Here is a 26,566-nt window from a genome sequence, read left to right on the forward strand (position 1 = left end):
GTTTGGGGCCAAAACTGCCTAATTATTAAACGGCCGTAGTTCAGTAAGTAAACGAGGACGTAGACGGTGCTGCTACGCTGCAAAACGAAGTCAAGGGATCAAATTCCAAGGCCTCAAGCTACTTTGGCAACTGCACTGAGAATGAAAGAGTCACCACCATCGCCCTTCCATTGGGTAACGCACGCACCGTTGCCCAAATTTGGGTGACGAGCACGCGGTGACCAAATTTTGGGCAGTCATAAAATCGTCGCCCAAATTTGGGTAACGCCGTAAGGTCCCCGATGACGCTCTTTCGGGGCCACCACGATGACCTAATGTGGCGTTGAGGCCTCCGGTCATCGTGGTGGCCCCGGAAGGGCGTCATCGGGAACCTCATGGCGTCGCCGACGGCGTTACCCAAATTTGGGCGACCAAACGCCTGTTACCAAATTTCGGGTGATGAATTTTTCGTCACCAAAATTTGGGCAACGAAGTTGCATCACCCATTTAAAGGGTGATGGTGGTGACCAATTCATTCTCAGTGTGTTTAAAATTAATACTTTAAATATACATTTTAAAAGTTACCCACTATTGATATTTTAGAGTAAGTACGCCAGGTGGGGCACACCTGCAAGTACACTGTTGCTGGACGAATACGGACGTTCCGCGCACTTTTTATCTGAGTTTCTATTTAAATTTCCCGCTCCAAAATACGGATATGTTTGCAGTGTAAAATGAGCGGACGCTCCGGATTTTCCAAATCTGCCGTCTGCTTGATAAAATCTTAAATATTCTGTCTTTTGTTGTCCGACAGCTTTCCCGAAGTGGTTGGAGAAGAAGAAGAAGGAGAAATCGGACTGCCCCCCGTGTACCTCGTCATGGATCTGTTCACTCGTCCCCATCGGCCACTGTCCATCGTGTAACAAGCCATGGATCTGTGGATCCGCGGCTGTGGCTGCGCTAGCAGGAACGCTTGCGATAAGTTGGAAGTGTATCACGTTCATGAAATGGTTGGCGTGTTATGTCGCACCCCTTGGCAAATATTAAACGCTTAAACCTCACAAAAGCGGGTGTTTACACCTTAAATCTGATGTGTAATATTTGTGGCTATATGTCATGTTTTTGATTTTAACTGCAAGCTTTACTTCGAAGAAAACCAATGTCTTCTGCGACAAAAATGACAAAGGTCGGGTAGTCTTGCCAAATTTTCCCGTACATACCGAAGAATTTGGATGAAAGTTGAAGTCCTTTGCTTATCAAAAACTTGCTGGTGTGTAATTCGACAAAATGAATAGCACCGCACACACTCTAAGTGCGTATTTTACGCAGCGATAAGTTTTTGTTCGTCATATAGACTCAAATCAGTTCGCTATTGCCAAAGAGTACGCCATTAACTACAGAAATAGCCAATAATTGACGACAATTTAGTCTTTACGGTGAACAATATTGAACATGGTTACAAAGGAAACAGTACTTATTCTTGCTGATTAAACAACTAAATAAGCAAAGTAGACAAAGTCAATAATTAGAACAAAAAAGTCAATACGAGTCCGAGAGTGCAATAAAAACTAAGTACAAAGACTAACCGCTACCATTACGCAGCCTCAAAATTATGGAGACTTAAGTGAAAAACCCAAAACAACCCTATAAATGGGATAAATTGAGAGAATTTCGGCCACAACGCCACGTGTGCGCGGACATTCACGCGTACTATTAAGGTCAGAGTGACCCGACTGTTACGCAAGTGAGTCCTGCCAAGATCCGCTGAGACCTAAATGTCTCGCCTAGATGTTCCACCACGAAGTGACGAGACTTTTAAGTGTGACCACGGTACAGGCGGAAACCATATGACTGCATTGAAAATTTTGACCACCTTGAGGTCAGACCGAAACGTCCCGCACTTAACCAATTTAGGCGAGACATTCAGGTCTTACAAGACTTTTTAGATGAAGTGGCGAGAAGTCTGAACTTTGGTTGGTTACACGTAGTGTGAGCAATCATCAATGTTCAGCTCTGTAACCTAAATGCAAAAGAAAATCATACGTAGTTTTTTTGGTAACCGGTAACGTGTTACTCGTTGGAAAATCGGGAACGTTACGACGTTGGGACTCCTCAAACCTAAAGCAACGGTAACGTGCTTACTCTTTAAAAGTAACGTCAACAACCCTGCACACTAAATGACTATGTAGGTTTTTCTGCGCGCTTATGCACGAAATTCAACATGTACTTCGTAACGCACGAATTTGCGCGCGACAATGCGCGATTTCGTGCGCAAGTATGCAGAAAATCGTGCATTTTCGCGCCTGAATTCGTGCGTTACGAAGTGCATGTTTAATTTCGTGCACAAGCGCGCAGAAAAACCTACGTAGTCATTTAGTGTGTGTAGGTGGGGTTCACAGCTCACAACCGCATGCTACCCTCAATTTCACATGCGTAGCCCCGGACCACTACCTGGCTCTGCCACACTCTGCTTCAACGATTTTTCCCGACTTCAACTGAACTTCCGGTAAGGATTTTGTCTGCAATACCCTTCAGACCAAGCGCCGAAGACGGGGAACATAAAGGAAAGTTGAAAGAAATATACCCTGTGGATGAGGTCTTGAGCTCGTTCGCCGTACATATTTCTCTCAGAAACTGAAATTGCCTGGCTTACGGTGTTGTCTTCCGACTTCCGGGCCCGAGTTCCGTCGAAGAACTGTCGATGAGCCTAGCGGTGTAGGACACTACACACTCAAGGCGTCACACTTCAATGTGTAACACATCAAATGCTACTCAAAATTTTGTACGAGGCATCACATTCTCTTTTACGCTTATGAACTCTTCGTTTATTTATAGTAGGACAAACCTAAGATGTTTCTCCGTTGTTTGTGCAAAATCGCGTTCAAATTTGCGCGAAGAGTTCGTGCGCACGAAAACCTGTGATGCCTCGCATTAAATTTGTGCAACAACATGTAGTGTGCACCTGCAAGTATTGACTGCTTGATGCTTTGTGTCGCACCCGCAAGCTCACAGTTCACAGGGTATTTCAGTGGAGGCCTGGTTTAGAAGCTAAGAGCCGCCATCTGTACCGGAAACACAAGTTAGTGTGCTTCTTCGAATGCGCCTTAGTGTGTTAACGTGTACTAGCACTACATAGTGTCTGATGAATTTAACCCAAAAGATACTTCTGGCAGGGCCTGAAGTGAAGAAGGGACATAGACCGGAAACAGTACAAGAAATCGGCCTTATTCGGGGGTTTCGGCAGGTTTAACTCATGAAGTGTAGAATTAAGCTTCCTTGAATTTTTTATTGGAGAATAAACATTCGTAATTTGGCAACTGTTTCCGGCTTATGTTCTTCTTGTTCTTCACTCCAGGCCTTTGCTGGAAGTGTCCATTGTGCAACACGGGGGCAGTTACTTACGCCTCCGAAATTTGCTAGTTGCAAAAGAGTTTCCGGTGAGGATTGCGGCTCTTGGCTTGCTGTCCAGACTTGCTACCTGAAACACTCTACGGTCATCGAAAGTTGGTGAAGCCGTGTCGTCCTGCGCGTGCTTCTAAGAGGAGGACGCGGTGGGGTCGGCCTACACCAGTAAGTGTACAGTCGACTCAGCCAAAGGTCTCGCTTCTTGCGACCGTTAAAACTGCCCCCTCCACCGCGAATGTCTTCCCGCACCAGTCCCCGCGCTCCCCCCGGCCCTGTGGAGGGGGTATTTGCAACGGCCACAAGAAGCGAGACGTTTGGCTGGGTCGACTATAGAGCACGACTGGTCCACACCTGCGCCTATGCAAGTATAAACTCGTCCGAACTTGTCCCGCACTAGGACTAGCAGTGCAGGCAACCTACAGTGCAGCGGTTTCCGGTGATTCTGCACCTCAGCAGACCACGCTTATAACCTCACGTAGTATTTTGAGCACGCATACTACAAATTAAGTTACTTTGTTATCCGAATAAATAGTTCGTAAATGTCAGTTTTTTTCATAGGAAGCTTATGTGTGCTCCGAGGGGGTAAACACTTCAAGAAATCGTGTACAGACTACTCGGTATTACGCTGTATTACGGGTGTATTACACGTGTATTACGGCCCTAAAATGCCCAAATTTGGCACATTTGACCCAAAAATTGTATTACGATCACGTGTATTACGCGTATTACACGGTTTTTGTGTACAGGGTATTACGCGAGTGGTTACCCCCTCGGTGTGCTCATAACATTTCATTATAATTAGCTCCTTTTTCTTTCTCAGGCCTAGTTTGTGAGGTTTTCAGATTGGCCTCTGAAACCCTCTCCCCCCCCCCCCGCATTCGGTTGATATTCGTCGAAATCCGACTGCAATTCATTAAAATTCGACTAAAGTTTTTCGAAATTCGACTGAAATTCGTTGGACCACTGAAATTTACAGCGATTCCACCCTGACAAAACTATCCGCAACCTTCGAACCCTGTCCTTAAGGACTTAGTGACGAGACTGGCGCGAGCGTTTGTAGGCACCGTAAGTGCTTCGGCACCGTTTTAACGAAGTATTCTTGTCTGTTTGCAGCCTTTGTTCTCGCTGATGACTGACGGTGCGCAGGACACTGAGCAGGACGATGGAAGGAGCTCCATCGAAGGACGGTGGGTTTAGCCAGGCCTCGTTGCCACGCAGTCAAATATCTTTCTGAAAATCCCCCTTTTTCGTTGCCCCACTGAAAATTTGTTATCATTTTATGTCAAACCTGGATGATGTTTTCATCTCATCCAAATGACGACAATCGCAATCACTAATTGATTGCGTTTTCAGTAAAGGTCCTATACTTATTGTGTGGGCGTGACAACAATGTCATCAATTGTTTTGATGCCATTGTTGGAAGGAAAATAATCCTTGAAAATGTCATCAAGTGACGACTCAAATTTTCACAGTGTAGGCTGCCCGAGGCTGCCACTGGTGTTAAGAGTTAACAGTAAACTTGTGACGGATATACGGTCTGGAATTCAGACAATTTTGTTCAATCTAAATTGCGGATGGATTTAGCTTGCTTTACGGATGATTTCACTCGTATTATTAAGATTTCTTCGTCATTATCTTACGGTATTTTGTTTGTACGTTTGTAACGTGTCCGTTCCTTTTTTTTCTTCAATTTTATTATTTTTCTATCCCCCTTTCCTCTATTGCCTTCGTCTCTCTATCTCTCTTTCATTTTTATTTTATTTTTGGCATCTGCAGCACCGCACGGCCATGTAGCTCTCAAATCCTTTCCGAGCTTCATTCAAAATTTCGCGCCACTGTCGATTTCCGGTTCGTTCCCCCCGTTTTCGTAAACTCCGCGCACTACCTGCTTCCGGTCCCGTCTCCGCCTCAGTCGCGAGCGCGCGTTGTTGTGGGCACGAACGGCGTACTCTGGCATCGGTTTTTCTCTTGCAAGCGCGTTTTCTCGGTGCTGTTAGCAACAACCCGCTCGTCAACGTCAAATTATCCTGATGTTACTTTCGAAGTGCGATCGGTAAGCGCCGCGTCATGTCTATTTTCGCCCATTCTTTCATCTAAATAGTGCCGGTATAGGTTATGTAGCCGATCAGCTGATGTGGTTTGTTGTTGTGCTCCAGGCTTTTTGTTGTGAGCTTTTAAAGTAAGCTATCACGGCCGCCTAGGCTGACGATTAGCGCGGTGGACACCTGGCGACGCAGCTCTCCGCAGCCCAAGAGGAACGGCTAACTCATCTCATCTCTCCATGGCGGCCATCTGACTTCAAGCTCCACAGCGGCATCAAAACTGTGAGGTGACCTGTTGAGGCTGGATGCTGTTGGGTGGCTTGGCTGCTTCCTATTTCTAGAGCCATGGTTCCAGTGATTGGGGACAGTGTTTTCAAAAGTTTGCTGAATAACTACCCCACTTCTTTTGACCCAGTCTCCAGCCAGTTCAGTGTGAGCGGAGCTGGTGCGCAGGCCGTTGAAGTTATATTAAAGTCAGTTCCCCTTTCCGGGAAAGTTGTGTTGCTTTAAGGCATCAACGATATTTTAAGGACACCCTGGCAAATCTATGCCTCTCAAGTCCGAATTCTTATCTGGAGGGGGTGCACTGTGTTTTGTGGTCTGTTGTTGCCGTTCGCTCACTTCACTTAAAAACGTCTGGCCCTCAACTTAATCTAGTTCAACTTTTGAATCAAAAAGTCTGTCACAACAACCATCAGTGACTTTTTGAGTTTAACAGTGCCTTCATTAACAGCTTGATGGCCAGGTTAACCAGGCCTTGTATGTGTCCTGCTCTGTCAGGGGTGTCGATTACATACATTCTAATTCAGCTGGACTCGAGGTCATTTTAGACGTTATCTTGCGTGCAGTGGATGACTGACATTGGTCCATCCTTCAGGCATGGGCCTTCCTTCTCAGTTACAGTATGATAATCTTACCTTGCCATCCCTGGTTGCTTTGCCATTGATAAATTTGTTGTTGCCTCATTTTAAAAATTTTGTTCCGCTTGTCTTTATTGCTTTGCTTAATTATGATTTTCATACCTATTGCTTTAAAGTTTTCAAAGTTAATTGCTTGGTGTTTGGTTGTGAAATATTATGTTGTAAATATTAGTTCATTATGCTATTCTCTATTTTACTCTTTTGCTAGAAAAGCTTTGCAAAAACAGAGGGGCGGTGATCTTTTTAGTGCATATGTAGTGCCACTTCAGAAAGCCAGTCTGGCCATTTTTAGGTTGGTCTATCGATTAATTTAATCTTTTTAACTGCGCTCTAGTGGTGTGGTCTGGCTTAGGCCTTTTTTTAATGTTTTAGTAACTACCACGGCTACAGGTTAAAATATATCTCAATATTTGGCTTTCTTGGGTGCAGTGCTCATTCGCTTTATTATTTGGTTGTCCGCCACTTTGGCCAGGGGTGGTTGGGGCCGGTGCGCCCTACAGGGCATAGTCAAGCACAAAATTTTCATTGGTAACTATACTGCTTTCCTTTCTCACAGCTGCTGGGCCCAGTATTTATTTAAAATAAATGTATGTTTACCAAATATTGCTCTTCAATTTCTCCTTACCCTCATTGCACTGAATTCGTTTTCTGAAAATCTCTTGGTGGAGCGGCAATCAAACCAATTCACTCATACCCTCATCCGCTACCTTCAGCTAACACAGCTACGCACAAGTCTAGCAACTTCATAGTTACACGTCAGGGACAGGAAAAACTTTGTCTTATGGGTGAGATCATCCGCGTTACAAAGCTAAGTCCATCTGTAATTGTGTTTGCCCCAAACTCTCAGTATTACGGATACATGCTGTCCGCAAGGAGTTAAGAGTAAATGTTTAATGTCGTTTGTTGCCAAGGTTGAAAAGTTAGTAGCTTTAGCACAAGGTCAAAAAGTTAGTAGCTTTAGCAAAGACCCTCTACTTAAACTGTAACAAAGCAGCTAGTGAATCTTCGTGTAACTTCAAAAGCAAACTAATAGATATTGGTGGCTTCAGTTCAAACTGCAGTGAACTCCTTAGTGTGTGGATCCTTCCATGAGTTGACTTCCTTAATTTTTCCTTTTTTCTTGTGTTTTTTTAGGTGTGCCCACAGTCATGATGCTGGTTGCTGCTAAGTGGCACAACTTCTTGGAAATGAACCCTCATGCTAAGAAACAAACCGAAGATGAAGTTGATGTTGACGATGGTAATGAAAAGTTCTACACGTTACACTCAGCACATTACTGACTTTTTTCATTTGTAAACTTATTTACAAAAAAACAAATTGCCAGTTTAACGTTTAATAGATCCTATATAGTTCTTTGGAAACGATAAGTACGTATTATGGTTGCTCAAATTACTTGCAAACGTACTGACAAACTGAGCAAAAAGTCAGGAACGTGCTGAGAGACTTTCTGTCGTACTGTATTTTTGCAAAGATTCATCTTTTCTGTATCTACCTTGTATCAGTGTGGGAGCGGCCACTCAAACCGAAAAGGAAACGTGACTCTCGCGTCTCCAAACCCGAACGGAAACGCCGTCAAACTCAAAATCAGAATCAAAATCAGAAGAAGCGGGTCACCCAGACTCCGGAACTCGGAGCTCGGACGCGCTACCGGACGCGCACAGACAAAGCCGACGGTGCCGAGGATTCTTCGAGGACGACTACATTTGAGGACTTGTTTCCGCATACCGACACCGCGGGTCCTGTCAGCAATTCAGAAGAAACAACCACTCTTTCTGAAAACCGGAAGGTGAGGCTTACACTGCAGATTGGGCTAGAAGACCGGTGGCGGCGACCAAAACTGTCCACACTTTTTGAGCTCCGGAGTCCCTTGGACTAAAACCGAACGTGTGACCCCACCAATGAATTCCTCGTTCGGAGAGCAGTCCATTGGTGGGGTCATACGTTCGCTTCCAGTTCCATTTTGTGACTTTGGAGCTCAAAACGCGTCACGAATTTTGACCACCTTCACCGGTCCTCTGGTCTGCTAGGCAGTGGCTTGGCCCTGTCCTTTTGACACTAACACTGTGGCGAAAAATTTGCGAAATTTCTGCGCTTACCATTGGGACTTTTCGCTGGTCTTAGGTGAGATAAAGTGTCTCGAAATTGATACTACTGCGAGACAGTACGAGGGGTTCTAACCCGTCAGGGAGGTCCGTGAAATCATTGAAACGCCAGGAAAAATGAAAAGGCCACTCGCTACTTAAAAAATTGACTTGGACATAGACAACATGGAAAATTGGCAATTCAATTCTGTTAATTCTCTTCATTTCAGGAACACTCGGCCACTCAGCCTGCCGTGGTCGTGCCGGGACTGACAGCGGTCAGGTACGTTCACATAATTCACCACATGCCTTAGGGAATTCATGATCTAGTGCAGCACGCAAGGTATTTCACTCCAATGAAACTAAATTTAAGTATTTCATGAACTATTATGACTAATTCCACAAATTTCTCAAAACTTTTGGAATATAAAAAAAAACACGCTCAGACCCATATGGACTTTTTTCTCTCTTGTTTATAGCGTTTTTTGAGCAAACGTAAAATGTACTATTTTCTTCTCAACTATGCACAGTTTTGATCGTTTTAGGGATATAATTGTCAATAGATCATGTAGAAATTGAAAAGTACATTGCCAATGACATTAAGTCCGGTTTAATGGACCATAAACATTATACAATGAACAAAATAATGCACAGCCAAAGAGAAAATAGTACGTATTACGTTTGCACAAAAACCTTTATGGCAAGAGATAAAAAGTCAATACTAGTCTGAGAGTGAATGTTTTCATGACATCATTGTAAGGAAAAAAAAAAAAGCCTTGCAATAAATTGCCATCAATATTCACAAACCAAATTTTTCAGTGTTGCGGCGTGCTGTCGGGCCAAATTAATTTTTCTTCCCTGCCTTCGCTCCTTGGCAGCATGTGGTGCTTGACGTGCGACGCGCGGCCCCAAGCGCTCTGCCTCATGGAGCACTTGTTGCGCGGCACGCAGGCCGTGGTGCGCGAGGCGGTCCAGGCCCTGGGCGCCAAGCAGGACGCCGTGGCCTTGGAGCTCCAGCGCGCGCAGGAGTGCCTGCTGATGTGGAGGTAGGCATAACCCACACGCAGTGGGCCAGAAGACCGGTGGAGGCGGCCAAAGTTCTAGACGCGTTTCGTGCTCCAGAGTCGCTAAATGGGACTAGAACCGAACGTGTGACCCCACCTCTGGATTCCTCGCTCGGAGAGTAATTCATTGGTGGGGTCACACGTTCGGTTCGGAACCCATTTATCGACTCTGGTGCTCAAAACGCATTAAGCATACCGAGAGAGCGCTGCGTGAGAAATTATGCAAGTTTAAGCCAAATTGGAGGCATAACAGTTGTGCCCCTGTTGTCTGTGACCAAGGGAAAATCTCTGTGAGTTTCGGTGTACAAATCCAACGAATTTCAGTCCAATTTCGATGAATTTTAAATTCCGATTAATTTCAGTCGAATTTCGATGAATTTTAATGAATTTCAGTGAAGTTTACATGTTTGATGAACTTAGGTTCACAAATTTGGCTGGAGTTATTTTCCCTTGTCTGTGACGTTCTTACTATCCATCACCAAACGGCTGTCTCCGTCCCCCAGGGCGTTGGGAAGCGCTGCCGAGGCTCGCCAGGACGCCGCCGCACTCCGCGCCCACACCGCGGCCGCGGGGCGCGTGCTGCAGGCCGTCGAGGGCATGAGGCAGGCCGTCGAGGACGTCTGTCGGGCCGAGCTGCCCGGTGCCGCGGAGCCGGGACCACAGCAGCAGTCCAACGAGGTGATGCAGCGGAGATGTGGGGGAACGTGGCGCACACACTGTGAAAATTTGTTGTCACTTTGTGACGAAAACGTGGATGATATTTTCATGACTTTCAAATGATGACGATCTCATCACAAATTGATGACATTTTCATCAAAGCTCCTATACTTATTGCATGGTCATGACAACAATGTCATCAACTGATTTGATGACATCCTTGTAAGGAAAATTAGCCTTGAAATTGTCATCAAGTGACGACTCAAATTTTCACAGTGCAGTGGGTCAGAAGACCAGTGGAGGAGGTCGAAATACCGGACGCGTCTTGAGCTCCAGAGTCGCTGAAGAGGACTCGAACCGAGCGTGTGACCCCACCAATGGATTCCGCGTTGGGAGAGCAATCCATTGGTGGGGTCACACGTTCGGCTCGAGTCCTATTTAGTGACTCGGGAGCTCGAATCATGCTCGCTATTTAGACCGCCTCCGATGATACGTTCACGTCGTATCAGCACGAGGGGGTAGCAACTCCCAAAAATCGCGGCCCGACTATTACGTTTTGAGACTATTACGCGTAATAGATGGGATATTACGTATATTACGCGGCTATTACGTTCTATTACGGACTATTGTGCTACGCGGTTATTACGCTTTGAAAAACAGCGCTAAATCTTTCACGTTGCTTCCGCTTCCTGCAACATACTCGTGTTATGAAAAATCCCGCTGTACATTTGCAGTGCACAGTTTTTCTTTTCTTTTTTGGTTATTTTTGAAGGTTGTTCGAAGTTATTTACTAGAACTAGGTCCAAACCAAGTGAATTTTCAAAGTGGTCCAAATCAAGATCTTCTTTCAGAAATGGATTCGTCTCGTCAAGACAAACAAAAAATGTCAACACATCTCATAGGTTTGGACGGGAATGACAACGTTATTGAGCTTCAAAAGTACCAAGAAGGTCATTTCTTGACCATCTTTGCAAGTTTGTAGGTGAATAGCCTTTTTATGTTCCATCCAAACCTATGACATACGTTGACATTTTTCTGTCTTGTCGACACAAATCCATTTCTGTAAGAAGATCTTGATTTGGACCATTGGAAAATTCACTCAAACCGCTGAGAAATATTACAAGATTGGATTTCAAGGCGGCACTTGTAACGTCAAGTTGAAAAGATCTCGGGCTAAATCCATTTCCAAAAAGTTTTAGTAAATTTTCAAAATCGTCTAAACTTTGATGTCATGAAATGACTGCCTCTTGACAAGTGTACTGTACAAATTAAGGTGATGCCGTCCTTCCAGGTACAGTAAACGCTGTACCTCTAGGTACAGTAAACGCCGTGCTTCTTAGTACGGCAAATCCTGTTAATAAATTAACAGAGAATACCCTACATTTTTCGCACAGTGTACCCCCTCCACCCGACTCTGGGGGAATGCCGACAACCGTGCGTGGAGTATAGCCAACGCCATCAGGAGCTGTCAATACTCCCTGACAGGGGCATTTCTGACCTATTACGCGGTTATTACGCGGCTATTACGATAATATTACGTGTATTACGTTATTATTACCGATATTACGCGACTATTTCGGTTATTACGCCGTCATTACGGCTATTACGTTGTTATTACAGAGCAGGTGACCCGACTATTACGCGAGTTGCTACCCCCTCGTATCAGCATGCTTGTACTCTCGTGCGGAGAGAGTCGCTAGAAGCCGACCGCCTGCTTTGCCTGCTGCCTGCCTACGCGGCTACACTCTAAATGTAGGGTGCCCAGAAACTGGGCGCCTTTGTCGCCCGCCCCACTTTTTAGGGTGGCAAATGTCGCCCAGTTTCTGGGCACCTTCGTCGCCCAGTCACGGGGTGGACAAATCATACAGTAACCGGCCCTCTCCTATGGTAGAGCATGCACACACGTGTCTAGTTCCCGGGCGACTAAGGTGCCCAGATTCTGGGCACCTTTGGCACCTTAGTCGCTGCTGAGCCATGGGTGAAGGCAGTCCACCCCACGACTGGGCGACAAAGGTGCCCAGAAACTGGGCGACATTTGGCACCCTCAAAAGTGGGGTGGGCGGTGGGCGACGAAGGCGTCCAGGTTCTGGGCACTCTATTTAGAGTGTAGGCAAAGAAAATAGGTGCGGAGGCCGCGCCGGCGCGCCAGTGGCCTCGCCCTGCCCGCGCCCCTTGCATGTTGATCTTGGAGTGTCAAGTGACGAAGCTGGGCTGCTTATCGTGGCCGGACGGGACCGGACGCTGCGCCGAGGCTGGAATGTCCTTCGCGGAAGACCAGCGGCAGCCTCCGAGCCTTACCCTCTCTCCCTTCGGGACCCCCTGCCCTGCGCGCGGGCTGCCTGACACTGTGAAAAGTTCCGTACTTTTGTACAGAAATGGTTCAGTAAAATACGGAGAAAAGTACGGAACGTTCCGTACTTGCTCCATATGAACCCATTTAAATGGGTACGGAAAAAGGTACGGAACGTTCCGTAGTTGGCAAGTACGGACGGTCCAGGCAAATTATTGACCAGACATGTTCCGTACTTTTTCCGTACTTTTTTCTCACGGTGGAGTTTCCTACAATTTTCTTTTTGTTGGGGGGGGGGGGGCGCTGCACACACGCAGCACGACGCCGACCAGTGGGGGAGGGGGCCTCGGACGCTCTTCCAAGAGGCTATAAGGGGCACCGAGTGTGTCACCACGAGGCAGGTTCGGACATGTTGTGGTCCACCGCCCCCGAGACGGCCTTCAGAGCGAGGAGAGGAGGGGTACAAATCTGCCCCTTTACCTGGTCCTAGTCCTCTGCAGCGACCGCTGGTGGAGAACTCTGCTGGAAAGCGGCGGGGGTTGGTAGAAACCTGGTGGATCTTTACTTTGGTGGGGAGAGCGCGCTCTGGTGGTGGGGACGCGAGGCTCGAGTCTGGCCTGGCACCACTGCACTGCGCGGACGCGGACGACACGACACAACGAGACGAGACAGTATGCGACAGCCAGCCGAGAGGAATACGTCGGCGTTCAGTGCGTTGCCCCGTGTGAGGTTTGTGAGTACGTCGTGCCGCAGCAGTGCAGTGTACTGGCACGTCGCCGTTCAGGTTTTTGGCCCGTCCCGTGTATTTTTTGTTAAAAAAAAATACCGGAGGGACGGGCATACAGTAGTGTGTGAGCCAAAAGAACCCGACCGGTGCGGCCGGCTCTGGCTTGGGTTTTCTGGCCGCAGCGTCTCAACCGTTCAATTTAGAGGGTTACAGTAAGCGAGCCGATTGTTCCTTGCACAGAGACCTACAATCGGCTCGCTTACTATGCCCCTCTAAATGAACGGTTTTGACGCTGTGGCCAGAAGACCCCAGCCAGAGCCGGCCGGACCGGTTGGGTTCTTTTGAATCACATTTGATGCATGCTGTGCGTCCGTTCGTCCGTCCGTCCGAGGACTTCCCGTGGCCCGATCTTGACCAAATTTGGTATGCAGCCTCCTTGGGTGACCCTAAGAACCGTCCGGTGGCAGCAAGTCCGAACCGAGCCCCGGGGGCGCTGCTGCAGGTGCATCACTGCAAATCCAGTGGCAAGTTTCCTCGCCACTGGAGTGGCGTCTTTTCCAAAGCGCCAAAATTTGGCGTTCCCATCCCTGGTTTCCGGATTCCATGCCAGATTTTGGCGTTACACAGAGAGCGCCAAAATTTGGCATTCCATGCCCCAGAGCACTTCTGTGGTGGGTCTGTGGTGCTCTGGGGAATGGAACGCCAAATTATGGCGCTCTCTGTGTAACGCCAAAATCTGGCATGAAATCCGGAATCAGGGGACGGGAAAGTCAAATTTTGGCGCTTTAGAAAAGACGCCACTCCAGTGGCGAGGAAACTTGCCCCTGGATTTGAAGTGATCATGATCTTCATAGGGTAGAGGAGGATCCGGTGCCTGTTTGTTGATAGGACAACCCAAAATGATGTTCTGACTGTTTTTCAGTTTTTGTAGTGCTTTTTACTTTTCTTGGGGTTTTGGCGTTCGGCATAGATTTTCGTCAATCCGATAAGTGGATTTTGTAGATAAAGGACCAAATTATCATATTAAGAGACTAAAAGTTTGTGTACGCCGCGTGAAAAGCAGTGGCGCTGCAAAATTTGAAAAATCGTCATTTCTGGGTAGTTTTTTAGATCAGATTAGCCACCTTTCGCGTGACCATTTCCGCCCTATATTGAGTCAAAATATTGTCCCAAGGGATGTCAGAGTTCGTGTGAAATTTCACCGCAGTAGCTCCAGTGTAGTTTGGCAACGGCAGCTTTCTAAAGTTTTGCAATCACGTAAGGTATTTACTTCAAGTAGAATTGCGGTAAATGTGAAGACTTTTCATAGATCGGGTAATAAATGAGATAGTAGATGGGTGGGTCAAAGTTCTCTAAGCGTAATTTTGGACAAGGAATCCGATTTTGCCCGTATGAAGACCCTGAGTGAACTCTGAAGTCGGAAATGAGCCATTTTATGTGGTTTTCACGAAAAAGTATTATCCTTACTTAACGAATACACCTGCTGCTAGTCAGTATACGTGCTGAGAGTGAAGGGAGAGCTCTCAGAGAAGTGCACTCTAAATGTTGTGAGTAAAGACTCTGTACGTAATATGGTGGTGCAGCTGACTTAATAACATATCATTGAGAATTAACTATACCTTCTAGGATATTTTGACGAATTTCGTAGCATATTACACGGTCAGTCATTTACAGTGTGAGGCAGTGCATCTCGTGCAAGCTGCATCTCCAAGCGTGGGACAAAAATTCCCACATCTGTGAGCGTGAAACACGGGCTGACCCACGCTTGTGAGATTGGGATTCTTTGTCTCGGCATGCTTGTCCCTCGCTTGCAAGCCATGAATGTGCAGTGAAGGTTCTTTCTGACTGTATTTTCCTCTGTGCAGGCTTTGTCAGTTCCTCAAGACAGCACCCAGCCGAAAATGGAAGACCTCCTTGATTCTGAAGACCACGAGATGAACGAGATGGTCGCTGACATTCAGCTGCAGGAAGCACCCGAGGACATCCCGACTCCTCCGCTTACGGTTTGTTCACACAGTGACCCGTTTCTCAGACACTGCAAAGCCGCACTGATTTTCTAATGTGATGTTTCATGCAATTTGCAGCCATGTGAAAGCTAATGTGATTCCTTCAAATTATCGCAATAAAAACTTATCGCGTTTAAAATTCAATAAGTCTCTTAGGTTTCGGCCGGTCTGGGTCCAGATCATCGCAGTTTTGACGTGATAAAATGATAACTACGCTAACAAAGTGATAAATGCGCTATTACAATATAATATCTATTGCACTTATAATTGAATATCTTTTTCATGGCGCTTCTAATGCTATGCAAATGTAATTGCTTTTTAAATGAGTACACTATTTCACTCAGAAAACCAGTGCGGTTGACTACCTTATAAGCTTGCCACGAAATTGGCAAGCTATTCTGATTGTCAAAAAGTGGCATGCCTCGTGACCTGGAATGTTCATTTGTTTGCCAATATTTGGCGCTTCGGCCGCCCGCAGTTTTGGAAGTTGGAAAGTATTCTTAGGGCCAGGCTTGCGAATTTTGCGCCTAGCAAACTTGCCACCGGCTTTCCAGTGAATAGATTATCTCTGTTCAAGACCCTCAGAGGAATGTTTTTACAAACACTCAGATTCGTACTGAGGCTTTCTTTAATTACGTATTTACTACGAAAATTACAATGTACAGAGTAATCGCTTCACACACTAAATGTAAAGTACAATTTTGTACGAGACATTGCAGTTTTTAGTGCACACGACCTTTTCGTACAAATCTTGTACGAAAAACTGTACATATTTCCCCATTTTCGTCCAAAATCGCGTACAAATTTGTACGACAAGTTCGTTTGCACCAAAAACTGTGATGTCTCGTACAAAATTTGTATTAAAACATTTAGTGTGCAATTGCAAAGCGCAATTCCGTCCAACAAAACTTGTTCACATGCGATTTGCGAATGGTTCAAACTTTTTCTCTCATTGTTGCAGTCTCGTCCGTACCTTCCTGACGAGTGTCTAGATGTAAAATCACTTTGCGAGCTGGAGGACTACAGTCAGGAAAGGGTCGACCTCGTGGAGATACCCGGCCTGCTGGACAAGGTAACCGAAACCAGGGGGTGGAAGCAGTTGGGTCTCGGGCAGTCTGCGCATGAAGAGTAGTCAAGATTAACGGACCAAATACTCTGTATAGTTAACGAAATCGTTGAAACCTGCACTAAAAAACTGTTTTAAGTGAGGGAGAAAATTCCAATTGTGGGGACGGCATGCTTTAGATAACGAGGGACTCTTCCGTGTCCAACGTTTTCTCGTGCACGCTAGCCTGTCCCACACTTGGATTTGCCCTATAACTGACAAAAATGTTACTTCGAGCACGACCTTAATTTTAGCTGCCTTTATGAAAATTTCAAAGCTAATATTCCTTGCAAGAATGTCAACAAACTTGCTCATGACATTGTTGTCACTCCTATGTAACAAGCATAGGAACATTGATGAAAATGTCATTGATTTGTGATGTAGCTGTGATCATTTTCAATCGAGAACAAGTCATCCACGATGTTTTTCATCAAGTGCCAACTAAGTTATACTGTGAGGCTTATGTTAGAGTGAATCTTTCCCATAAACGCAATAAGTGGCAGGCGAGAAGAAACAACTAAACAAAAAATTGGACACCAAAATTCATCGAAGTTCTTCTAAATTCACAACGTTGAGCCTAAATACAAATTCGTGAAAACAAAATAAGTGAAAATGATATTGAAATACATGGAAATTTGGTTGTTCATTGATACTCGTCCGAAATGTAGGTGGACAAAAAATGTACAATGCTTTCGGAGAAACTTACAAAACTAATTAAAACCTTACGAAGTAAAGTAGAGCTCTCCACATAACAAAGTATTTTGTGGATATGTAAGCTTTCAAAGAAATTAATTCGAAATTTACGAATTCTTTCTTCACATACAAAAATAAATTAGTTTGTACAACATACTTTCTGGAAGTTGTTTAGTGAAGATTCTTTGTATTGTGGTGAAAATTCTCTTTATTATGGTGGTGCAGCTGACTTTATAACGTACCATTGAAAATTATCTGTACCTCACAGATATTTTGTCTTCGTTTGTATTATGGAGAAAATCTTCACCACAGTATGGAGGTGGAGTGTCTTATTGTTACACATTTAACGTGCATGCTCATATCACTTCGTAAGGTCTTAGTCGCACAGTGGGTCAGAAGACTGGTGGTCCAGAGTGGTGTTTTCCGGGCCATACGGGGCCATACGCCGTATGGCCTTTTAACGGAATCGGGGGGACCGTATGGCCTATAAAATTTTCCAGGCCATACGGTCGCATACGCCGCCATACGCCTCGAAAATCCCCAAATACCGAGGCACCGCTCGACCAAATGAACTTAACATGTACCCCAACTCGCACTAGACTACTGCTTGTCATTAATGTAGGCTGCCTTCTACTCTTAAATATAAATGGGCCTGAATAGGGTACTTCGGAGAAGAGCTAGACCGGAAGTTAAGAAGAAATCAAGAAGAAGACGCGCCGGACGTGTATGAGAATGTAACTCTGCGGAAGCGGCAGAACGGCGACGCAGACGCTCATTCTTACACATTTCGTATACTTCGTTCTTCTTGATTTCTTCTCAACTTCCGCTCCAGCTCTTCTCTGAAGTACCCTATTACGCGAGTTTGACATACAGCCATATGCCAAATTGTGGTTAGTGGAACACAACTCCGCAAATGCCACACTGACTAAAAAATGACATGTTAAGAAGGACGGAGTCCACAAGTTCCAGAGGTGGCCTTCACAAACTGTATACTTGACTTCTCTCTGTTTTGTTCCACTTGTGGCGCCTGGAAGGTAGGCAACCCACAACACCGTATGGCCTATAAACGTCTTAGGAAAACACCACCGCCTCCACCAGGGCGGTCAAAACTCTCGACGTGTTTTGACCTCTAGAATCGCTAAACAAGACTCGAACTGAGCGTGTGAGTGACCCCACGAATGGATTCCTCGTCCAGGGAGCGCCTTCATTGATAGTGTCACACGTTTGGTTAGACTCCCCTGAGACAACCTTACAAACTATGTTAGGCCTTACAAAGAAAAGCAGCTTGTCTTTTGAGTATTATGAGCATACATAAGCTTTCAAAGAAAATACTTCGTAATTTACGAACTTTTTCATCGTGTAACAAATTAAACTTGTTTGTTCCATGTATGCTCAAAACACTTCGTATGGTTTTCAAGCGAGCGACTCGGGAGCTCAAAACGCTTCTAGAGTTTTTTTGGCCGCCTCCACCGGTCTTCCGGCCCACTGTGAAGCGTGTGAAAGTCAAAGTTATGTCTCCTTGGTTGCAGGTGCGTCGTCTGGACGGAGTGGATTGTAGCAAGCACCCCGACTGGTGCAAGTCCCTGCTGGAGCGCGTGGCCCCCCGTGTGGAGTGGCTGTACGTGTACGACGCGGAACGCGCCCACCTCGAGGTGATTCGACACATGCCAGCCCTGCGGCACCTGTGGATCCACCTCGGCTTCACGGAGGGGGACGCCCCCGAGCTGCCCCTGCAGGTGGAGGAACTGACTCTGGAAAACGTATTGCCCTGCCACTTTCAGTCAATACATGTAAGTTGCTGCTGAGTGCGGACCAGAACTTCACACTAAATGTTTATGTAGAATTTTGTACGTGCCACTTGCACGATTTTGTGCGTGCGGGCAATTTGCATAATATTATGCGTGAAAATGCATAAATGTATGCAAATTCACGCACAATTTTATGCACGACGGCACACAAGTTTAAAATTATGCATCACCACGTACTAAATTGTACATAAACATTTAGTGTGTTGTCTAAAAGTCGTTTCACTGTAAAAAAAAATTCCGTACTTTTGTACGGAATAGTACGGAGGTACGGAGAAAAGTACGGAACGTTCCGTACTTGCTCCATATGGACCCATGTAAATGGGTACGGAAAAAAGTACGGAACGTTCCGTAGTTGGCAAGTACGGACGGTCCACAAAATGTTGAAGACATGTTCTGTAAATTTTCTAATACTTTTTTTAATTTTAAATTTTAAATCCAAATGAAACTCATAAATTGGAAGTTTAAGAAAATCGCCTAACCTTACCAAAAATTTCCCTTTTACAAGCGATGAAAATTTGGCCAACTTTCGAATTCTTTTATGCAAAATTGAAAAACAGGTTAAATAGTTTTTGTTTATTGCCATAATTTGGGAGTACTCGAAAATTCCAAATTTTGGGGCCTTTTTGTATGAGAGTACTCAAGTATCGCCAGTTGAAATTTGTGATCATTGGAGAGAATTCCTCTTTTCAGGGGTGTACTTAAAAACAAATTTTGCATGTTCCCCTTTTTTCAAATTCCAAAATGGGTTGGGTTTTGGACCCTTGGATGATAGTTCCGCTTTAACTACGGAGTCCTTTCCCCCGAGGGCATTTTAGTTCTTCCACATTTTTGTTAAAACTTCCCAAAGCCACTCGTGGCACAGTTGGTAGCGTCGCGGGCAGTAATCTGGAATTCCGGGTTCGAGACCTGGTTTCAACCACGCTTCCAAGCAACTTCGGCAGTGAAATCGACTACTACCATACTACGAGTAACTCATAACGTATACAAGACGTTCAATTTTTCCCACTCCTCATTAATTCTTCTTAAATGCAAAACAACTTTAAGAAACAGATTATTACTTTTCAAATTTGGTCTTACTTTTAAGAGAAAAAGTTTATTACTTTTACTAGCAAAAAGTCTTTGTAAACTGCTTCATAAAAAAGTTTCTTAAAATTAAGATGGATTTTTTTAACAGTGCAGGCAAATTATTGACCAGACATGTTCTGTACTTTTCCCGTACTTTTTTCTCACAGTATTACACTTTAAATCCAAAAGTGACACTCTTAGTATCCTAATTGGCGTTTCAATTGAGAATCGCCAATAAAACGGCCGTACCGAAAAATCTTGCCTTCTACACTGCGATACACAAAACTTTCGGCCAAATTTGGCGATATTCTTTTGAAGTGGCAATGAACTTTGAACAAATCAAGGTAAATAGTTTTTTGTTTATTGCCAGATTCTGGCAGTACTCGAAAGCATTTCCAAATTTTGGCGATTCCTTTGTTTGTAGCTGAGAAGGGTACTCAAGTATCGCCTTTGGATTTGCAGTGCAGTGAAGATTCTCTATCTTAGGTAGAGAATTCCCTCTTATTAGGTGTAGCTAACTTTAAAAAATACACCTTTGAGAATGCACTGTGTGCACTCAGTGCACTTTCAATTCCAAAGTGGGATTGCGTTTGCGTCTTCACTTTCTTTCTTGAAGAAACTGTATAGTTCAGAAACTGTTGAAACTACAGATCCTTCCACCCAGGTGCAGGGTTGTTATCGTTACTTCTCAATGTAATTGCACACATTCTTTTTAAAACTTCACCAAAAATATTTTATGCGGTGTTATTTCAACGTCTTTGTTGGAAAAGACTCAGAAGGGTTCATATATGCCAGAAAAATATTTGGTTCGCTGAAGTTTGTGACAGTGTTGGCTGAGGACGAGAACCCAAAAGTAACGAGAAACGGTGTCACTAGATCCTTTCTTTTCACGTTACTTTGACTTCTCGGCCTCCTAGGGGACAACACCATCACAAATTTTATCGAACCAAAAAATTTTCTAGGATATTTGAACTCTTGAGAGTCTTTTGCAAAAAGACATAAAATAATTCAAGAAAAAAAGATTTTTTGGAAAATTGCTCTAATCAAATTGCGCCAAATAGTTGAAAAGTGGAATTTGCAGTGTGCTTCATTCTTTCATACATTTTCCACGCAAGTGCGGGAATTTTTCAGTCCAACTTTAAATGTTCTACATTGAGGATTCTCCATATTATGGTGAAAATGTTCCATATTATGGTGGTGCAGCTGACTTCGTAACATACCATTGAGAATTCACTGTACCTTATAGAGATTTCGACGTTTTTCGTTGGTATTATGGAGAAAATCTCCACCATATTATGTTGGTGCAGCCTTTCACCGTAAGACATTTACTGTGTACTTATCCTGTGCTTTTCTTCCCCAACCCAACGCACCCCTGCAGAGGATGCCATTCCTGCGGAAATTGAGCTTGGATTGGAGCGACGATCCAATCAACGTGGCGTCCCCGCCTCTGCCGCCACACCACCGCGGCCTGCAGTGGCTGTGGGTGTCTCTGCGCCCGCCCTCCACTGTTCTATCCTTGGCCAAGGCCCACGCGGCCACACTGTTGGAGCTCCGTGTGCTGTGCGCGTCCGAGGGCGGCACCCCCTGGCACTTCCGTCACCTGGCCGACGGCCTGCGGCAGTGCAACCTCGCGGCGCTGCGGCGCGTGGTGCTGCTGCGTGGACCGGCACCGGACTTCCCCGACGACACACTGCCGCACTCGGAGGAGTCCTGCCCTCAGCAGAAGAGGGCAATCAAGGACGCTCTGCGGGCGCACGGTGCGGGGCAGGGGCGGAGGCGCGTGGTGGTCATGTGTGGGGAGTGTGACGTCGTGCCGGAATTCCCCGAACTGGGGGAACTCACCTGGATTGACGCCTAACTGCGCGAACTTGTGAACGTCCCTCTCATCTGGAAAGAGGCTGAGATGCGCTAACCGCTAACTACACTCTAAATTTTGCATGTCATAAAACGCGGAGCAGCACAGTGGGCCAGAAGACCGGTGGAGGTAGACAAAACTCTGGACGCGTTTTGAGCTCCAGAGTCGCTGAACAGGACCCGAAACGAACGTGTGACCCCACCAATGGATTCCTCGTTCGGAGAGCATTCCATTGGTGGGGTCACACGTTCGGTTCGAGTCACATTTAGCGACTCTGGAGCTCGAAACGCGTCCGGGATTTTGACCGCCTCCGCCGGTCCTCTGGCCCACTGTGAGCAGGCGACGAGGGCGCCTAGTTTCAGGGCATGCCAAATTTAGAGCGTAGTGTATCTTGGTCACCGATGTGAATATCGTCTGACGTTCGTCGATGGATCAGAGAAGTGTTATTCTCAGTAATGATTTCCCTATGATTTTAAAGGGAATTTTAATTGGCATTCTGCTGTTACATCCTAGGATTTAGGCTTTATAATCATTATTGAAAAAAGGTTTTATAACAAAGTTATGTTCTGTTTTGTAGTTAAAATTACGTACATGTACGATATGGTCTGACATGAGGTGCCTTCGGGTTGCTGTCTAAACCGGTCTAAACCGTTATTATTTACGCCACTTTGGTCTGGCAACCTCGTTTGAGTTAACAATATCAATGAATAACTATGTAAGCTTTTTGGTTATCTGCTGCAATGTTAAAGGTTAAAACACTACTGTGTCCCTTGTCAGTCATACATATTTCTATTTGAAGTATGTAAATCATTTGCAAAGTTTGCATTTGCAGTTGTAGTCCTTTTCATTGTCTTTTGCTGGTCTGTTATTGAAGTACAAGAATTTTCACAACCATGTTATGTTTTCTACCAAAATTGGAATGTAGTGTATCCTGAATGACTGCTAGTCCTTTAGAATATTTGAGTTGCTGTCGAAAATTTTGACTCATATACAGAATCTACATGTATACTTCAATTGGTTTCCTTTCGATTGGAACTTAATTGCATTCTTCTAAATAGAAATTACTGTGTACACCATTTCTATTTCTAAGGGGCACACTTGGATTTGCAGTGTGGTGCATCATTGTCGCTATGTGAAAAATTCGGAGGATAGTGTGAGTTGGCCATGGTGCCCCTTGTAGTACAAAGCAAGGTTCAGAACAGCATCATTAAAGGAAAATATGCAAATGAGGGTCCATTTTGATTTATCGAACTCAAATTCTACCCCATATCCCTCAAAGGTGATAAGGTGTGCTCTATTCTAAACTACATAAGTCGTCATGACTACACTTCGCCCCGTAACTGATATTCAACGAATGTGATGTCATATTAGTTTCAGTGCGAATTTTGTAACGTCCGTTTGCAAATGATGGTCACATTCGTTTGAATGTAAATCCACGTTCAGAGGAATCTGGCATCTTAAGTAAACGACCTTGTCACATTTCAACGAATCTAACAGCGTGTTCAAACGAACGAGACAAAACTCACATTCCAACGAATAAGGCGTCACATTGTTTGCACAGATGCAGTGCACAGTGAACCAGAAGACCGGTGGAGGTGGTCTAAATCCCGGACGAGCTTTCAGCTCCAAAGTCGATAAATGGGACTCGAATCGAACGTGTGACCCCACCAATGGATTTCTCGTTGAGAGAGCAATCTAGGCGGAGTCACGCGTTCAGCTCAAGTCCCATTTCGAAACTTTGGAGCCTAAGACGCGTCTAAAATTTTGGCCGCTTCCACCGGTCTTCTGGCCCACTGTGCGGTGTCTACGAACATTGTTAATCTGAAGGAGAAAACAGCATTACTAGAGTGCTGCCACGCAACCTAATTGGTGAATACAGGTTTCAGTGGTGAAGAGGTTCTATTGAATGACACAGGCTAGTCCTTTTGAGTCTCTTGAAGGTCTCTGAGGCCGGCGAAGAACTGCACGAAGGAGTACCACGATTTGAGGGCGTCGTTGCAGGCCGGCCGGTCCAAGTTGCCGATCCCGATGCCTCTGATGCCGGCTTTGACGCACGATGCCTGCATCACGCTGAAGCGAACCCGGCGTTGCGACGGCGTCTCCTGTCAGTCAGATGTCACACGTTCGGTTTGAGTCCCATTTAGCGACTCTGGAGCTCAAAACGTGTCTAGAGTTTTGGCCGCCTCCACCGGTCTTCTGGCCCACTGTGGTACGCTACCTCATCCCACGCTCCGTTGTACGCAGCGTCCCCTACCGCCTCACACGAGTCGGCCAGCATGTCTCCAGCGAAGCACAGTGGGATGAACATGGTGAAGATGTGGGGAGCCGTCAGCAAGGCGAACGGAGAGGCACTCAGACCCCTCATCATAATCTGTGACAACACACAGTAAAAACTCTACGAAGAATCGCTTCGTAATACAAAGAAAATGAAGGCATTGTAAAATGTACGAAGAAATGCTTCGTATTATGAAGCAAAATCCTTAATAATACGAAGCATTTCTTCGTAATACGAAGCAATTCTACAATGCCTTCATTTTCTTCGTACACTGTTAAAAAAATTCTTAAATTTAATGCATAATGACATCTTAATTTTAATAACTTTTTGAAAGGATATGAAAACTCATAAAGGTTTGTGAAGTTTAAGAAAATTTCTTACATTGACCAAAACATTTCTGACAAGTAATGAAAATATTGGTAACTTTCAGAAACTTTATTAAAATTGAAAAACGAGTTCATAAAATTTGAGATTGTTTATCAAATGTAATAATTTGTTTCTTAAAATTCTAAATTACTATGACTTTTTATATTTGATTCTCATCTTTGCCAGTTGAAATTGTGATCATTGGACGCTTTTCTACCAGTGTACTTAAAGAACAAATTTTTATGTTCTTGGTCATGTCAAGTCGTGTTTGGAGGCCCTTGGATGAGCGCTTCCGCTGCCTAGCGGAGTCTCCGCCGAGAGGCATGGAGTCATCCACATCCTAGGGCCCGCCTCCCAGAGCTCACTCGTGGCACAGTTGGTAGCGTCGCGGTGCAGTAATCTGGAATTCCGGGTTCGAGACCGGGTTTCAACCACGCTTCCAAGCAACTTCGGCAGTGAAATCGACTACTACCATACTACGAGTAACTCATAACGTATACAAGACGTTCAATTTTTCCCTACTCCTCATTAAATTCTTCTTAAATGCAAAACAACTTTTAAGAAACAGATTATTACTTTTCAAATTTGGTTCTTACTTTTAAGAAGAAAAAGTTTATTACTTTTACTAGCAAAAAGTCTTTGTAAACTGCTTCATAAAAAAGTTTCTTAAAATTAAGATGGATTTTTTTAACAGTGTAGTTACGAAGCAAATCCTTCGTAGGCTTTTAAGAGTGGAGGTGCAAAGGTGCACTCTGAATGTCTTACGAAGAAATTTCCCATAATACGAAGGAAATGGCGCAAGCATAACACAAAGGTGGTTTTTCTTCGTATTACGAGGGTTTTTCTTTGTATGTTACAATGAAAAAGCTAAAAGGATTCGTAATACGAAGAAATGTTGCTTCATATTATGCTTGCGCCGAATTCACTGTAACATACGAATAACGTAGGTCAAATTTCATTGTAAGACATTTAGAGTGTGGCTCAACACTGTGAAAATTTGAGTCATCACTTGATGACAATTTCAAGGCTAATTTTCCTTACAAGGATGTCATCAAGTCAATTAATGACATTGTTGTCACGCCTATGCAATAAGTGTAGGAGCTTTGATGAAATGTCATCAATTTGAGACGAGATTGTCATCATTTCAAAGTGATAGAAATGTCATTCACGTTTTTGTCATAAAGTGACAACAAATTTTCACAGTGAACGCGAGGGGTGAATCACTCAGCGTTCTGGTGTACACAATGAGTGCACAGTAAAAACCCTACGAAGAATCACTTCGTAATACGAAGAAAATGAAGGCACTGTAAAATCTACGAAGAAATGCTTTGTATTATGAAAAAAATCCTCCGCACTACGAAGCATTCCTTAATAGTACGAAGCAATTCTACAATGCCTTCGTTTTCTTCGTAGTTATAAAGCAAATGCTTCGTAAGCTTGTAAGAGTGTACATGAGTACCTTCTAACACTCATAAATTTCTAATTTTTGAACGTTTTTGGCTTATCGGTTTCGACGACACACAACGCCAAATCGTGTAAGGATGAGCAAATTTTGCTCTTTATAAACTTGTGGTAGTACACTGAGTATACGAGCTAATTTTTATCCATGACTACACTGAAGATTCGCGCCTCGGTTCAACGGGGCTCACGACGGTTTAACCACACATTTGTATGGAAACTAACTAGACTGATGATATCAAACAACGAACCTTGGTGAAATAAGGTAACATAGAGGAAGGTAGTTAAAGGTTCAGGGTACGGAGTTTTAATTGAGAATGTCGTTTTACTCTTTTTTTTTCGAAGTACGCAGTTCAAAGGCGCAAAGTGACGTTAGAAGTGTTTGTGTGGTCCTAAAATGCCCTCTGTCGGACGCGGAGGCGGCCAGAAAGCAAACCTCCAAGGTGCAACACATGGGCATCACGAAGACCATGACAAGAAGGCCAGGCAGCACCGGGAACACGGTCTCCTGCATCTTGACTGACGCCTGCAGCACGGCGCTTTGGAGGGAGAGCCATCGTCGAGAACAGGGCTCTCGCTATGGACACAAAAACTAGGAGGCATTATTTCCACGACGTCAAGACGACTTCTCGTCGCTAGAAGAGCACCCTCTCAATTGTTGAGCTGAGCAGCTTTTTGTTCAGCTTTCCTTCCCAAGCAGTTGTGCATGCGAAAAATAATAATTTTTGTACTTAGTCTCTTCTGCTAAGGAAAGGTGTACTGTAAAAGCT

At 44.8% G+C, this 26,566-nt stretch overlaps 1 protein-coding gene across 17 annotated transcripts; it reads left to right on the forward strand.

Annotated features, from left to right (window-relative positions):
- The first annotated feature begins 1,620 nt into the window (after nt 1-1,620).
- On the forward strand, nt 1,621-26,566 carry LOC117648169. 17 transcript variants are annotated; one of them, XM_034390456.1, is made up of 13 exons: nt 1,949-2,164; nt 2,357-2,485; nt 4,498-4,571; nt 5,541-5,713; nt 7,481-7,585; nt 7,849-8,132; nt 8,658-8,710; nt 9,306-9,473; nt 9,995-10,169; nt 15,031-15,168; nt 16,133-16,243; nt 18,499-18,759; nt 21,221-21,857. In XM_034390456.1, exons 5-13 carry the CDS (start codon nt 7,495-7,497, stop codon nt 21,698-21,700), a joined length of 1,761 nt encoding a protein of 586 aa, XP_034246347.1. In that variant the 5' UTR covers nt 1,949-2,164; nt 2,357-2,485; nt 4,498-4,571; nt 5,541-5,713; nt 7,481-7,494; the 3' UTR covers nt 21,701-21,857. The 17 variants fall into 17 exon arrangements, with proteins under 17 accessions (XP_034246343.1, XP_034246347.1, XP_034246333.1 ...); XM_034390442.1 differs by lacking the exon at nt 5,541-5,713; XM_034390445.1 differs by lacking the exon at nt 5,541-5,713 and having other exon boundaries at nt 1,949-2,108; nt 2,366-2,485.

This window comes from Thrips palmi, unplaced genomic scaffold (genome assembly GCF_012932325.1).
Source record: "Thrips palmi isolate BJ-2018 unplaced genomic scaffold, TpBJ-2018v1 HiC_scaffold_3, whole genome shotgun sequence".
Lineage (NCBI taxonomy): Eukaryota > Metazoa > Arthropoda > Insecta > Thysanoptera > Thripidae > Thrips > Thrips palmi.

Bases quoted from the DNA above. Each gene is read 5' to 3' on its own strand.
- LOC117648169 (XM_034390452.1), top strand. From the start codon at position 4,547: ATGGAAGGAGCTCCATCGAAGGACG. The intron at 15,169-16,132 runs GTTTGTTCACAC...TCATTGTTGCAG, and splicing joins TCCCGACTCCTCCGCTTACG to TCTCGTCCGTACCTTCCTGA. The intron at 18,760-21,220 runs GTAAGTTGCTGC...GCACCCCTGCAG, and splicing joins GCCACTTTCAGTCAATACAT to AGGATGCCATTCCTGCGGAA.